Source organism: Coregonus clupeaformis, unplaced genomic scaffold (assembly GCF_020615455.1).
Source record: "Coregonus clupeaformis isolate EN_2021a unplaced genomic scaffold, ASM2061545v1 scaf1985, whole genome shotgun sequence".
NCBI classification, from domain to species: domain Eukaryota; kingdom Metazoa; phylum Chordata; class Actinopteri; order Salmoniformes; family Salmonidae; genus Coregonus; species Coregonus clupeaformis.
In genome coordinates, this window is record NW_025535439.1 from 52104 (window position 1) to 67500 (window position 15397).

Sequence of the window (15397 nt, forward strand, 5' to 3'; positions counted from 1 at the left end):
CGTGTGCAATAACTAAATTCGCCCTTTGCACTCCTTCTAAACAACGCCATTTTCTGACACTTTTAGAAAAGGGTCAACTCTACAAAACTTAATCCACTCTGTTCGCAACAGATTTGAGTTTTGGGAACAGAAAACTGTACTGAGATCTAATGTTCCATCGATGAGAAAATTAGCAGAATGTCAGCCAAGTTTCATCTAGCTCCATCTTCTCCCACAACTGGACTTCTAAACGAATGCTTCAGATGCATTCATCCTGCGAGAGATCTGGCTCCTTGTTCTATCTGTGTCGCAGTACTACAGCAGATAGAGGAAGATATCAGCACCCAGGGACACTGCAACCAGACAGGTAAACTATGTTAAATGACAACTGGAGATGTTTTTTATACACACTACCGGTCAAAAGTTTGGACACACCTACTCTTTCAGGGATTTTTCTTTAATTTTGACTATTTTCTACATTGTAGAATAATAGTGAAGAAATGAAAACTATGAAATAACACATATGGAATCATGTAGTAACCAAAGAAAGTGTTAAACAAATCAAAATATATATTTGAGATTTTTCAAAGTAGCCACCCTTTGTCTTGATGACAGCTTTGCACACTCTTGGCATTCTCTCAACCAGCTTCATGAGGTAGTCACCTGGAATGCATTTCAATTAACAGGTGTGCCTTGTTAAAAGTTAATTTGTGGAATTTCTTTCCTTCTTAATGCATTTGAGCCAATCAGTTGTGTTCTGACAAGGTAGGGGTGGTATACAGAAGATAGCCCTATTTGGTAAAGACCAAGTCCAAATTATGGCAAGAACAGCTCAAATAAGCAAAGAGAAACGACAGTCCATCATTACTTTAAGACATGAAGGTCAGTCAATCCGGAAAATTTCAAGAACTTTGAAAGTTTCTTCAAGTGCAGTCACAAAAACCATCAAGCGCTATGATGAAACTGGCTCTCATGAAGACTGCCACAGGAAAGGAAGACCCAGAGTTACCTCTGCTGCAGAGGATACGTTCATTAGAGTTACCAGCCTCAAAAATTGCAGCCCAAATAAATGCTTCACAGAGTTCAAGGAACAGACACATCAACATCAACTGTTCAGAGGAGACTGCATGAATCAGGCCTTCATGGTCGAACTGCTGCAAAGAAACCACTACTAAAGGACACCAATAAGAAGAAGAGACTTGCTTCGCCAAGAAACATGAGCAATGGACATTAGACCGGTGGAAATATGTCCTTTGGTCTGATGAGTCCAAATCTGAGGTTTTTGGTTCCAACCGCCGTGTCTTTGGAGACGCAGAGTAGGTGAACGGATTATCTCTGCATCTGTGGTTCCCACCGTGAAGCATGGAGAGGAGGTGGTTTGATGGTGCTTTGCTAGTGACGCTGTCTGTGATTTATTTAGAATTCAAGGCACACTTAACCAGCATGGCTACCACAGCATTCTGCAGCGATACGCCATCCCATCTGGTTTGCACTTAGTGGGACTATCATTTGTTTTTCAACAGGACAATGACCCAAAACACACCTCCAGGCTGTGTAAGGGCTATTTGAACAATGAGAGTGATGGAGTGCTGCATCAGATGACCTGGCCTCCACAATCACCTGACCTCAACCCAATTGAGATGGTTTGGGATGAGTTGGACTGCAAAGTGAAGGAAAAGCAGCCAACAAGTGCTCAGCATATGTGGGAACTCCTTCAAGGTTGTTGGAAAAGCATTCCTCATGAAGCTGGTTGAGAGAATGCCAAGAGTGTGCAAAGCTGTCATCAAGGCAAAGGGTGGCTACTTTGAACAATCTCAAATATATTTTGATTTGTTTAACACTTTTTTGGTAACTACATGATTCCATATGTGTTATTTCATAGTTTGATGTCTTCACTCTTATTCTACAATGTAGAAAATAGTAAAAATAAAGAAAAACCCATGAATGAGTAGGTGTGTCCAAACTTTTGACTGGTACTGTATATAAAATGGCCAAAACATCCTAATGCACATCAGATTTCACTATGAATGAATTCAGGGTTGGTGTTTGATGTGATATAAAGTAGGCTTTGTTTAAAACAATAGGGATTTTTAAACAGACAATTCTTGTTTGCTTTACTAACCATTTAGATAGGACAATGATAACTGTATTTCTTTTATTACACAGTTGATCTCTTTTATATACATATTGCAACAGAGAATCGGGGACACTGGACACATTTTAAAATGGTACGATAGCTATTCCATGTTAATTAAGTGTTAATATACATAATTCTCTGTATCTTGAAAATCAAATTACATGTGATAAAAAAAATGGAACCATCACCAGTCACACGAGTACATGCTAGTTATTTGTGAAATCACATGTCATCTTGTCTTTTACAAGTGAAGCAACACATTCTTTCTGCTTGGTTTGGAACAGAATTTAAGGATTCAGGAATTGTACAGTAGGAAGGTTTAGCCCAAACAATAATTATAGGTGTCAAACTGGTACAAGTAACCGAAGAGGAACAATATTTAAATTTCACACCATAAAACAATGCAGTTGTTTAATAGAGCAATTCATTTGAAACTATGGGGGTGAAGTGAAATGACTATTTTTGCTGTATTTGTATAAATTTTGTATGACCACATATTTGCCACTAGATGGACCTTTTTTAACCACAGAAAAATGGGTGGAAAGAGATCTTGAGGACAGCTCATTGCAGTTATAAATGATCATCTTGTGTCACTCATTACATTCATGATGAGGGAGTTTCCATCATTGTGAAATTCACGAGGGCTTTGAGAATCGGGCTGCAAAATCAAATATTGTGGGTTCGTTTCCTTGCAACCCTTGACAAATATAATTTCCAAATAAAAAGTTTACAAAGCTGAATCCAAAGCATTGCAAGCACCAACTGCGCCACCAGGGTTGCAAAATTCCAGTAACTTTCCATGTTTTCCAGAAATCCCAGTTGGAGGATTCCCAGAATCAGGTGGGAATAAGCAGGAAATCCGGAATCCTCCAACCAGGATTTCTGGAAAACATGGAAAGTTACCGGAATTTTGCAACCCTATGAGCCACAAAGGACCATGTTTCTGTATTTTCTTCCTCTTTGTATGTAATGAAAGTTTACATTCCCCCTATCAGGGCATACAGTGGTGTACAACTATACAAGCCCCAACCGAGTCATTGGAAGGGGTTTCTAGTCTTAACACCACATGGTTTTAAGATGACTGCAAAGGCAAGCGATGCATTTAACACAAAGACTTAGTCTTTTTATTGGCAGTGGAAAATAAGTTTCAGTATTTTATTGAAAGTAAGCAATAAATAATACTGTGATAAAATAGTTCATAAGTACTCAGACTGTACATCATTTTGTTACCAGATCAGGAAAATATAAATGGGGAGAACAGGAGATTTAAAAAAAAACAGGACAGTAACAGGATTTGCATTGTGCATTATGAATGACTAAATTACAAAGGGAATAACATAACTAATGTAGTGTACATGTAGGGTGGAAAGGACAAGTCTTCGGTTCCGTGACATCATTTGCCTTGAAAAAGTATTGACACAGGAACCTGTGTTGAAACACTCAAGATAAAAAACAGCTTTTGCCACTCAAGTGGCAACTTCGAAAAATCTAACCGAGAGCAACAAACACGACAGGGATGAAGAATAAATAAGAAAGACAGAGAAAGGAGAAAAGAAAAAAAACCATAAGGCTTGATTAGAAGTCTCCGTAGTACAAAGTGTTTGTTAAAAGGTTTGTGGGTGGGATCGCTCCGCCTTGGGTGAGTAGCTAGTCGCGGGGATCAGTTTAGGCCACAGTGGAGTTGGTCCGTCGATAGTAGAGCTGCCACGCTTTAAGGCTCAGGTACACGCGAGTTCATCTTCACGCGCGTCTGGGCTTCCGTTGCGTGCTCCAGGAGAAGGCAGGGAAAGGAGCGGGATGATGGGAAGGAGTGAGAGAGGGATGGAAAGCTTCAGCATGCGAGGTTGACCCGATAATTGGAGATCCTACACAGCAGAACGGTCTCTTACCAAGCGATGCATCTGAAAGTAGCCCTGGTCTTCACTACTGTTTATGGCTTTTGTTTTAGTATTTCAGGTTTGGTTTCACCAGAAAGAACAAAAAAAAGAGTTGTTTCACATGTCACCTGTCACCAAGGTTACCAAGGGCCTTGTTGTGGTTACGGTCCGCCCGGTGCTTAGCGACCACAGCAGTTTGTGAAACAAAGTCAGTCAGAACTCCAGCAATATTTCTGATATTCACATATCCTCATTGTCCTATAAGAGCTGCATTTACAAATAATCACCATTGATATGCTTGAAGACAACAAGAGACTGGGGCAGAAGGGAAAGGGATACAATTCAGTTAAAATGTCACATATTAAAGTCACTTGAGCATCAGTTCAATGATTAAAAACAAAAGCTGAGGAGAGAAAGAAATACAAAACGTACATCTTGTCAATACAAGATCAGGAATATATATAAAAAAGATTAGATAATGTCTGTTGATATAAATATACACACTCCAGACCGTCGAAAAACATTCAGTTACATCTGAGAGTTAACCTTGATAAGGGCACAGTAGGAAAAGGTTTAGAAAAGAGGGATATTTCGATTTAGGTGGGAGAGTGGGGTGAAGAAAGAGAGAGATACATAACAAATGTAAAATCAATGAAATGTCCCACCAGCTTGCTTACATAAATAGAGATTGGTGATGTGGTTGCTAGTTCTTTTATATCTATAATAACAATAAAACTCTGTTGAAGTGTCGTCGCAGGGTCAGCAGCTGCTCCTGGTGGAGGGGAACTCACACCCCTCATCCTCCAACCAGCAGTCACCTATACAAATAATGAGGATAAACTAAGAAGAGAGAGGGAGGAGAGAGAGGAGAGAGGGAGGGGGGGAGGGGGGAGGGAGGAGGGGGAAGGGAATAGAGGGAGGGGGAGGGGGAGGGAGAGGGGGGGAAGGAGGGAGGGGAAGGGAATAGAGGGAGGGGAGGGAGGAGGAGGGGGGAGGGGGGGGAGAGGAAGGGAGGGGGAGGGAGGGGGGAGGGAAGGGAAGGGAGGGGGGGGAAGGGAAGGAGGGGGAGGGGAGGGAGGGAGATTTGCAGAGAAGCAGCAGATGAAGAGGACAGAATAGAGGAGGAGGAGAAGCGTAGACATGCGTTATTATCGCCCAAAAAAGCCCAGGCACAACAAGCTGCTTTAACAGAAGATTAGAATCATTGTGAAACTTACCGTGTGTGGTGTTAGCAGGAGTAGGTCCTGACTGTGGCAGTGTCCAGCCTCTGTATTGCAGACTGACCCCCTGCATCCCCACAGCAAAACCACATGCAGAAACATGCTGTTGGTTAGTCACTCACAATCTCCAGCACAACACACACTAGAGCTGGGAAAACACTAAACCATTGTTGAAAGCATATTGTGTAAGGTCTCATGGAGATAAAGCCACAGCAGTGCCATGCCTAACACACAGCGGACCCAACCCCTGTCGTACCGTCCATGGGGCTCCTCTTTGGCTGCATGGAGGGGGACGCTGCGTTGCTATTGGTCAGTCTGAAGTTGGCAGGCAGGGTGTCGGCTGAGCCCGCTTTGGGCCGGAACTTCTTCCTCCAGGAGGGGGTGCGCCGGAAGTTCTTATCATCATCCTGGAAGAGATTCAGAGAGGAGGAAGCAGGAAGGAAATAAGGATGTGGATATACATGGAGGAGCGCTTTGGAAAGAGAGTGTGTGTGTGTGTGAGCTTTGGAAAGAGAGTGTGTGTGTGTGTGCTTTGGAAAGAGAGAGTGTGTGTGTGAGCTTTAGAAAGAGTGTGTGTGTGTGTGTGAGCTTTAGAAAGAGTGTGTGTGTGTGTGAGCTTTAGAAAGAGAGTGTGTGTGGTGAATCATATGTAAGTGTCTCACCTCATCCAGTCTCCTCTCTGTGCCGATGGCCAGCAGACTGCTGTACTCTCTCTCCAGAGCTGCTCTGGCCTACAAGGGAGGAAGGAGGGAAAGACACAGAGAAAGAGAGAGTAGATGAAGGAGTGCGTGTGGAGCTGACGTCTCAGCTGGGAGCTGTTTGACTGCCAGGGAGGTTCACAGCCACCCACCAATGCTGGTAGTGTGTGTCTCTCTCTCTACGTCCTGTGTGTTCTGGGTGGGGATCTGTGCGTTGTTGTGTACCTACCTGTGTGTTCTGGGTGGGGATCTGTGCGTTGTGGTGTACCTACCTGTGTGTTCTGGGTGGGGATCTGTGCGTTGTGGTGTACCTACCTGTGTGTTCTGGGTGGGGATCTGTGCGTTGTGGTGTACCTACCTGTGTGTTCTGGGTGGGGATCTGTGCGTTGTGGTGTACCTACCTGTGTGTTCTGGGTGGGGATCTGTGCGTTGTGGTGTACCTACCTGTGTGTTCTGGGTGGGGATCTGTGCGTTGTGGTGTACCTACCTGTGTGTTCTGGGTGGGGATCTGTGCGTTGTGGTGTACCTACCTGTGTGTTCTGGGTGGGGATCTGTGCGTTGTGGTGTACCTACCTGTGTGTTCTGGGTGGGGATCTGTGCGTTGTGGTGTACCTACCTGTGTGTTCTGGGTGGGGATCTGTGCGTTGTGGTGTACCTACCTGTGTGTTCTGGGTGGGGATCTGTGCGTTGTGGTGTACCTACCTGTGTGTTCTGGGTGGGGATCTGTGCGTTGTGATGTACCTACCTGTGTGTTCTGGGTGGGGATCTGTGCGTTGTGGTGTACCTACCTGTGTGTTCTGGGTGGGGATCTGTGCGTTGTGGTGTACCTACATGTGTGTTCTGGGTGGGGATCTGTGCGTTGTGGTGTACCTACCTGTGTGTTCTGGGTGGGGATCTGTGCGTTGTGGTGTACCTACCTGTGTGTTCTGGGTGGGGATCTGTGCGTTGTGGTGTACCTACCTGTGTGTTCTGGGTGGGGATCTGTGCGTTGTGGTGTACCTACCTGTGTGTTCTGGGTGGGGATCTGTGCGTTGTGGTGTACCTACCTGTGTGTTCTGGGTGGGGATCTGTGCGTTGTGGTGTACCTACCTGTGTGTTCTGGGTGGGGATCTGTGCGTTGTGGTGTACCTACCTGTGTGTTCTGGGTGGGGATCTGTGCGTTGTGGTGTACCTACCTGTGTGTTCTGGGTGGGGATCTGTGCGTTGTGGTGTACCTACCTGTGTGTTCTGGGTGGGGATCTGTGCGTTGTGGTGTACCTACCTGTGTGTTCTGGGTGGGGATCTGTGCGTTGTTGTGTACCTACCTGTGTGTTCTGGGTGGGGATCTGTGCGTTGTGGTGTACCTACCTGTGTGTTCTGGGTGGGGATCTGTGCGTTGTGGTGTACTTACCTGTGTGTTCTGGGTGGGGATCTGTGCGTTGTGGTGTACCTACCTGTGTGTTCTGGGTGGGGATCTGTGCGTTGTGGTGTACCTACCTGTGTGTTCTGGGTGGGGATCTGTGCGTTGTGGTGTACCTACCTGTGTGTTCTGGGTGGGGATCTGTGCGTTGTGGTGTACCTACCTGTGTGTTCTGGGTGGGGATCTGTGCGTTGTGGTGTACCTACCTGTGTGTTCTGGGTGGGGATCTGTAGCAGCAGGGCCAGGGCGTTGTGGTCGAAGGTTTCATCCAGGGCCAGCAGGGCGCCATGCACGCCGCTCTCCAGCAGGTTGTTACTGTACTCCTTCAGCCCCATGGCCTGCACCCAGCTGATCACCCGCTCGTTGCTCCACACCAGCACGTCTGCTTAAGGTACACAAATGGTAAATGGTAATGGTAACCCCAATTTGTAAGTCGCTCTGGATAAGAGCGTCTGCTAAATGACGTAAATGTAAATGTATGTAATGAAATGGTACAGAAACATTAGGGGAATGATCAGGAAACGCATCCAAGGGACAGTCAAAATAATTCCCCTGTGAAATAAATAAATAGGGCAGGACTGACATGAAATTAAGTTGACATTTTGTTTGAATGCCCCACCCTCCAGTGGGAATTATTCCTCTGTGTTAGAAAAACATTGATATGATCAGGAAATACATCCGGAGGAAAAGTCCAAAGAAATCCTCTGTAGAAACAAACCCCATCATTTCTAAATGTGTATATGGATGCAATAGAAGGATAAATACCCACACTTCAGATTCTCCCATAGCGTTATCAGCTTAGCGTTGCGGAGCTAACTAAATGATGAGTGAATCTGAACAGTGGGGTCATTTCTCCCTTCCGTTGACTGTCATTTGCTCACCGTTATCCCAGCTGTTACCTTGCAGCTCCAGCTGGGTCTCGTCACGCCTCCTCTCCAGCTCCTTCCTGTCGTAGTTCAGTCTCCTCAGACACATCACCCCACACTGGAAACTGTTCCTATTGTTACACAAGACACACTGACCGGTTAAACATATAAAGAGAAACAAAAATTAACGTCCCTAGTCGTCCATGGCACCATTTTGGCCCTTAATAGTGGGAACTGTCCACCATTTATTTTGTCACCTTGCCTATGGAAACTGTAAACCATTTCGGCTCCTAATAACTGTGGAAGCTATCCACCATTTTGTATTTTTACCTGTGGAAACTGTCCACCATTTTGAGCTGTCCCCTCATGTCCTTCTTGGTGAGGTGGTCCAGCATGCGGGCGTCCACCAGGGACTCCATGAAGTAGGAGCGGTACTGGGGCAGACCCAGGCTGGGCAGCCACTCATTACCAATCCACTCATGGTTCATGTCTCCGTACGCCAGCGTCTGTGGAGGGAGGGACAGGGGCTAGGTCAGACTGTGTTTGGGAGTCTATAGGAGGAGTGTAAAGAGTAAGTGGGTCATGGCTACCATAGCTACGAAAGGCTACCAGGACATTGCAACAACAAAAAAAGGCTAGGTGTGAAAGTGATGGAAACCACCCTATTAAAATCTATTGTGTGTAAGTTACAGCAGGTTTAAGAGCAGCTACGACTACAGATCAGAACTAGGGCCAGTGAGACAACTAGACTGATCTATGTTCTGATAGGAGGGAGGTGAGACAACTAGACTGATCTATGTTCTGATAGGTGGGAGGTCAGACAACTAGACTGATCTATGTTCTGATAGGAGGGAGGTCAGACAACTAGACTGATCTATGTTCTGATAGGAGGGAGGTCAGACAACTAGACTGATCTATGTTCTGATAGGAGGGAGGTCAGACAACTAGACTGATCTATGTTCTGATAGGAGGGAGGTCAGACAACTAGACTGATCTATGTTCTGATAGGAGGGAGGTCAGACAACTAGACTGATCTATGTTCTGATAGGAGGGAGGTCAGACAACTAGACTGATCTATGTTCTGATAGGAGGGAGGTCAGACAACTAGACTGATCTATGTTCTGATAGGAGGGAGGTCAGACAACTAGACTGATCTATGTTCTGATAGGAGGGAGGTCAGACAACTAGACTGATCTATGTTCTGATAGGAGGGAGGTCAGACAACTAGACTGATCTATGTTCTGATAGGAGGGAGGTCAGACAACTAGACTGATCTATGTTCTGATAGGTGGGAGGTCAGACAACTAGACTGATCTATGTTCTGATAGGAGGGAGGTCAGACAACTAGACTGATCTATGTTCTGATAGGAGGGAGGTCAGACAACTAGACTGATCCATGTTCTGATAGGTGGGAGGTCAGACAACTAGACTGATCTATGTTCTGATAGGAGGGAGGTCAGACAACTAGACTGATCTATGTTCTGATAGGAGGGAGGTCAGACAACTAGACTGATCTATGTTCTGATAGGAGGGAGGTCAGACAACTAGACTGATCCATGTTCTGATAGGTGGGAGGTCAGACAACTAGACTGATCTATGTTCTGATAGGAGGGAGGTCAGACAACTAGACTGATCTATGTTCTGATAGGTGGGAGGTCAGACAACTAGACTGATCTATGTTCTGATAGGAGGGAGGTCAGACAACTAGACTGATCTATGTTCTGATAGGAGGGAGGTCAGACAACTAGACTGATCTATGTTCTGATAGGTGGGAGGTCAGAGAACTAGACTGATCTATGTTCTGATAGGTGGGAGGTCAGAGAACTAGACTGATCTATGTTCTGATAGGAGGGAGGTCAGACAACTAGACTGATCTATGTTCTGATAGGTGGGAGGTCAGAGAACTAGACTGATCTATGTTCTGATAGGAGGGAGGTCAGACAACTAGACTGATCTATGTTCTGATAGGTGGGAGGTCAGACAACTAGACTGATCCATGTTCTGATAGGAGGGAGGTCAGACAACTAGACTGATCTATGTTCTGATAGGAGGGAGGTCAGACAACTAGACTGATCTATGTTCTGATAGGAGGGAGGTCAGACAACTAGACTGATCTATGTTCTGATAGGTGGGAGGTCAGACAACTAGACTGATCTATGTTCTGATAGGAGGGAGGTGAGACAACTAGACTGATCTATGTTCTGATAGGTGGGAGGTCAGACAACTAGACTGATCTATGTTCTGATAGGTGGGAGGTCAGACAACTAGACTGATCTATGTTCTGATAGGAGGGAGGTCAGACAACTAGACTGATCTATGTTCTGATAGGTGGGAGGTCAGACAACTAGACTGATCTATGTTCTGATAGGTGGGAGGTCAGACAACTAGACTGATCTATGTTCTGATAGGTGGGAGGTCAGACAACTAGACTGATCTATGTTCTGATAGGTGGGAGGTCAGACAACTAGACTGATCTATGTTCTGATAGGTGGGAGGTCAGACAACTAGACTGATCTATGTTCTGATAGGTGGGAGGTAAGTGAACTAGACTGATCCATGTTCTGATAGGAGGGAGGTCAGACAACTAGACTGATCTATGTTCTGATAGGTGGGAGGTCAGACAACTAGACTGATCTATGTTCTGATAGGTGGGAGGTCAGACAACTAGACTGATCTATGTTCTGATAGGAGGGAGGTCAGACAACTAGACTGATCTATGTTCTGATAGGTGGGAGGTCAGACAACTAGACTGATCTATGTTCTGATAGGAGGGAGGTCAGACAACTAGACTGATCTATGTTCTGATAGGAGGGAGGTCAGACAACTAGACTGATCTATGTTCTGATAGGAGGGAGGTCAGACAACTAGACTGATCTATGTTCTGATAGGTGGGAGGTCAGACAACTAGACTGATCTATGTTCTGATAGGAGGGAGGTCAGAGAACTAGACTGATTTGTGTTCTGATAGGTGGGAGGTCAGAGTACTAGACTGATTTGTGTTCTGATAGGTGGGAGGTCAGAGTACTAGACTGATTTGTGTTCTGATAGGTGGGAGGTCAGAGTACTAGACTGATTTGTGTTCTGACAGGTGGGACAACTTCTAAACAGCAGAGGCTTCTAATAAATTGTATCCGGTCCTGACTGTGGCTTCTAAACAGGACATCTGAGTTCATGTCTGTCACTACAAGAGTTTGATGGGAAGCCTTATCACTACGTGTATAACCACTAAACTGTCCAACAGAAGGGCTAAACTGTCCAACAGAAGGGCTAAACTGTCCAACAGAAGAGCTAAACTGTCCAACAGAAGGGCTAAACTGTCCAACAGAAGGGCTAAACTGTCCAACAGAAGGGCTAAACTGTCCAACTGAAGAGCTAAACTGTCCAACAGAAGGGCTAAACTGTCCAACTGAAGAGCTAAACTGTCCAACAGAAGGGCTAAACTGTCCAACAGAAGGGCTAAACTGTCCAACAGAAGGGCTAAACTGTCCAACAGAAGGGCTAAACTGTCCAACAGAAGGGCTAAACTGTCCAACAGAAGGGCTAAACTGTCCAACAGAAGGGCTAAACTGTCCAACTGAAGGGCTAAACTGTCCAACTGAAGAGCTAAACTGTCCAACAGAAGGGCTAAACTGTCCAACAGAAGGGCTAAACTGTCCAACTGAAGGGCTAAACTGTCCAACTGAAGAGCTAAACTGTCCAACAGAAGGGCTAAACTGTCCAACTGAAAAGCTAAACTGTCCAACTGAAACAACCATCTGTCTAACAGAAGGGCTAAACTGTCCAACTGAAGGGCTAAACTGTCCAACTGAAGAGCTAAACTGTCCAACTGAAGAGCTAAACTGTCCAACAGAAGAGCTAAACTGTCCAACTGAAGAGCTAAACTGTCCAACTGAAGGGCTAAACTGTCCAACTGAAGAGCTAAACTGTCCAACAGAAGAGCTAAACTGTCCAACTGAAGAGCTAAACTGTCCAACTGAAGGGCTAAACTGTCCAACTGAAAAGCTAAACTGTCCAACTGAAACAACCATCTGTCTAACAGATGAGCTAAACTGTCCAACTGAAGAGCTAAACTGTCCAACTGAAGAGCTAAACTGTCCAACAGAAGAGCTAAACTGTCCAACTGAAGAGCTAAACTGTCCAACTGAAGGGCTAAACTGTCCAACTGAAAAGCTAAACTGTCCAACTGAAACAACCATCTGTCTAACAGATGAGCTAAACTGTCCAACTGAAGAGCTAAACTGTCCAACTGAAGAGCTAAACTGTCCAACAGAAGGGCTAAACTGTCCAACTGAAAAGCTAAACTGTCCAACTGAAACAACCATCTGTCTAACAGATGAGCTAAACTGTCCAACTGAAGAGCTAAACTGTCCAACTGAAACAACCAATTGTCCAACTGAAGAGCTACACTGTCCAACTGAAGAGCTAAACTGTCCAACTGAAGAGCTAAACTGTCCAACTGAAGAGCTAAACTGTCCAACTGAAGAGCTAAACTGTCCAACTGAAGAGCTAAACTGTCCAACTGAAGAGCTAAACTGTCCAACTGAAGGGCTAAACTGTCCAACAAACAACCATCTGTCCAACTGAAGAGCTAAACTGTCCAACTGAAGAGCTAAACTGTCCAATTGAAACAACCATCTGTCCAACTGAAGAGCTAAACTGTCCAACTGAAACAACCATCTGTCCATCTGAAGAGCTAAACTGTCCAACTGAAGAGCTAAACTGTCCAGTTGAAATAAGGTGAAATGTCCTCGTCATCTACCACAGCCAGCGAGAGGAGAGACAAACCTGGGCCCAGCTGCCCTCGGCATCTTCCTGTTGTTAGCATGGTTAGCATGGTGAGAGAAGAGAAGCGGGTTAGAGTTAGTGACCGTGGCAGTGCTGGGTTAGGCAGCTCAACATGAACATGCTACTCAACAAGTGTTAATGTTAAGACAACTCAACTAGAAACTGGACATGCAACAAACACAGCTCATGCTTTAGGCTACATTAGCTTCCTGTTCTCTATGAACCTGAGATTGACCTAGAACTCATTTCAATATCTAATACCGGTATTTGCCCTGTTGAAATATCCATTGTACCACTTCATGTATTAGTAAATCCCAGGTTGAAACAGGACTGTAAATATAGCATTGAGCAAAAGTGTTTAAATGAAACAGTTTTATAACTTGACATACTGTGTAGCAATTAGGCCAGGAACATAAAGATAACACAAATCTAATGTTAACCAGTCATTTTAGTTCAAAAGCTAAGTCTATGCTGAACTTAGCCTTCAACCAAACTGACAGACACACACACACACACACACACAAAAACACACCTACTGACACCAAAAGCCCAAACCAAGACACAGACTTGGACAAACAGGGCCGTGAGAAAAGCACACACACAGGGAGTAACACCCAACTACCAACCAGATCACTACCAGTCGCCAGCGACTGCCCAATGGCTTGGCCAGACTAACCGTGGGGGGCATGGCTGCAAGGCACTCCAACTCTTCGTGCGTGACCCACACGTTCCCCGTGGACTGATCATGTGACAATCCCAAGAATCACCAGTGATGCAAGCGTGTGAGAGGAGAGGGAGGAGGGAGAGGAGAGGGAAAGGAGATGGAGGAGGGAGAGGAAGTGAGGATTTGTTTTGTTTAAGAACACGAGGGAGGAAGGTAAGGGAAATAAGAAGACCAGACAGTATTGTTATTAATCACACCAAATGATTCACACACACAGAGACAGAGAGAGACAGAGAGAGAGACAGACAGAGAGAGAGACAGAGAGAGAGGCCCCAATCAGGGCAGTCCTTGTGAGTGATGCTCTGTGAACTCCGATTGGTGGACAGGTTACAGTGAGAAACGCTATTAGCTGGTTAGAGGAGTGACAGTAGCATGCTCCAATCAGGTGGTGAGGAACGGAAGAAGAGGACAGGTCCTCCAGGATCCACGGCTGAGCTGGACTGTCTTAATTTTGGAGCTACCAGTATCTTTGGTGTGTGTGTGTGTGTGTGTATGTGTCACTGTGTATGGGTACACGTGTGTATGTGTGTGTTCTCGTTTGTGTGTGTGTGAGCGTGTATGTGCATGTGTGTGTCTCTCTCTTACGGTTCTGGAGGTGGGGGGTGCAGAGGGGGAGGTGAGGGACATGATCTCCTGGATGGCCAGTCTCAGTTTGAGGCGGTGGAGGGGGTTACTGATGCCAATCTCCCTCTGGATCTCTGTGTCCGACAGGGCAGACATGATGGCACCGCTCTTCACATTGGCACGACACGCCGCCACATACCAGGCTGGCATACCCACCCACAGCTACAGAGGGAACAGAGGTGGCAGGGGAGGGCAGAGAGAGGGGACAGAGATGGCAGGGGAGGGCAGAGAGAGGGGACAGAGGTGGCAGGGGAGGGCAGAGAGAGGGGACAGAGGTGGCAGGGGAGGGCAGAGAGAGGGGACAGAGGTGGCAGGGGAGGGCAGAGAGAGGGGACAGAGGTGGCAGGGGAGGGCAGAGAGAGGACAGAGGTGGCAGGGGAGGGCAGAGAGAGGGGACAGAGGTGGCAGGGAGGGCAGAAGGGAGGGCAGAGAGGGGACAGAGGTGGCAGGGGAGGGCAGAGAGAGGGGACAGAGGTGGCAGGGGAGGGCGAGAGAGGGGACAGAGGTGGCAGGGGAGGGCAGAGGGGAGGGCAGAGAGGGGACAGAGGTGGCAGGGGAGGGCAGAGAGGGGACAGAGGTGGCAGGGGAGGGCAGAGAGGGGACAGAGGTGGCAGGGGAGGGCAGAGAGGGGACAGAGGTGGCAGGGGAGGGCAGAGAGAGGGGACAGAGGTGGCAGGGGAGGGCAGAGAGAGGGGACAGAGGTGGCAGGGAGGGCAGAGAGGGGAGGGCAGAGAGAGGGGACAGAGGTGGCAGGGAGGGCAGAGAGAGGGGACAGAGGTGGCAGGGGAGGGCAGAGAGAGGGGACAGAGGTGGCAGGGGAGGGCAGAGAGGGGACAGAGGTGGCAGGGGAGGGCAGAGAGGGGACAGAGGTGGCAGGGGAGGGCAGAGAGAGGGGACAGAGGTGGCAGGGAGGGCAGAGAGAGGGGACAGAGGTGGCAGGGGAGGGCAGAGAGGGGAGGGCAGAGAGAGGGGACAGAGGTGGCAGGGGAGGGCAGAGAGAGGGGACAGAGGTGGCAGGGGAGGGCAGAGAGAGGGGACAGAGGTGGCAGGGAGGGCAGAGAGAGGGGACAGAGGTGGCAGGGGAGGGC

At 46.9% G+C, this 15397-nt stretch overlaps 1 protein-coding gene across 1 annotated transcript in view; it reads right to left on the reverse strand.

Annotated features, from left to right (window-relative positions):
- Positions 1 to 3213: 3213 nt before the first annotated feature.
- Positions 3214 to 15397, reverse strand: part of LOC121565597 (liprin-alpha-1-like) — a gene marked incomplete at its 5' end in the record, with an annotated part of 42814 nt that continues 30630 nt past the window's right edge. Inside the window, 10 exon segments of the mRNA XM_045219018.1 lie at positions 3214 to 4833; positions 5211 to 5280; positions 5470 to 5620; positions 5876 to 5944; positions 7517 to 7692; positions 8210 to 8307; positions 8507 to 8682; positions 12962 to 12988; positions 13638 to 13700; positions 14271 to 14471. Coding sequence (XP_045074953.1) covers positions 5222 to 5280; positions 5470 to 5620; positions 5876 to 5944; positions 7517 to 7692; positions 8210 to 8307; positions 8507 to 8682; positions 12962 to 12988; positions 13638 to 13700; positions 14271 to 14471 — 1020 coding nt within the window.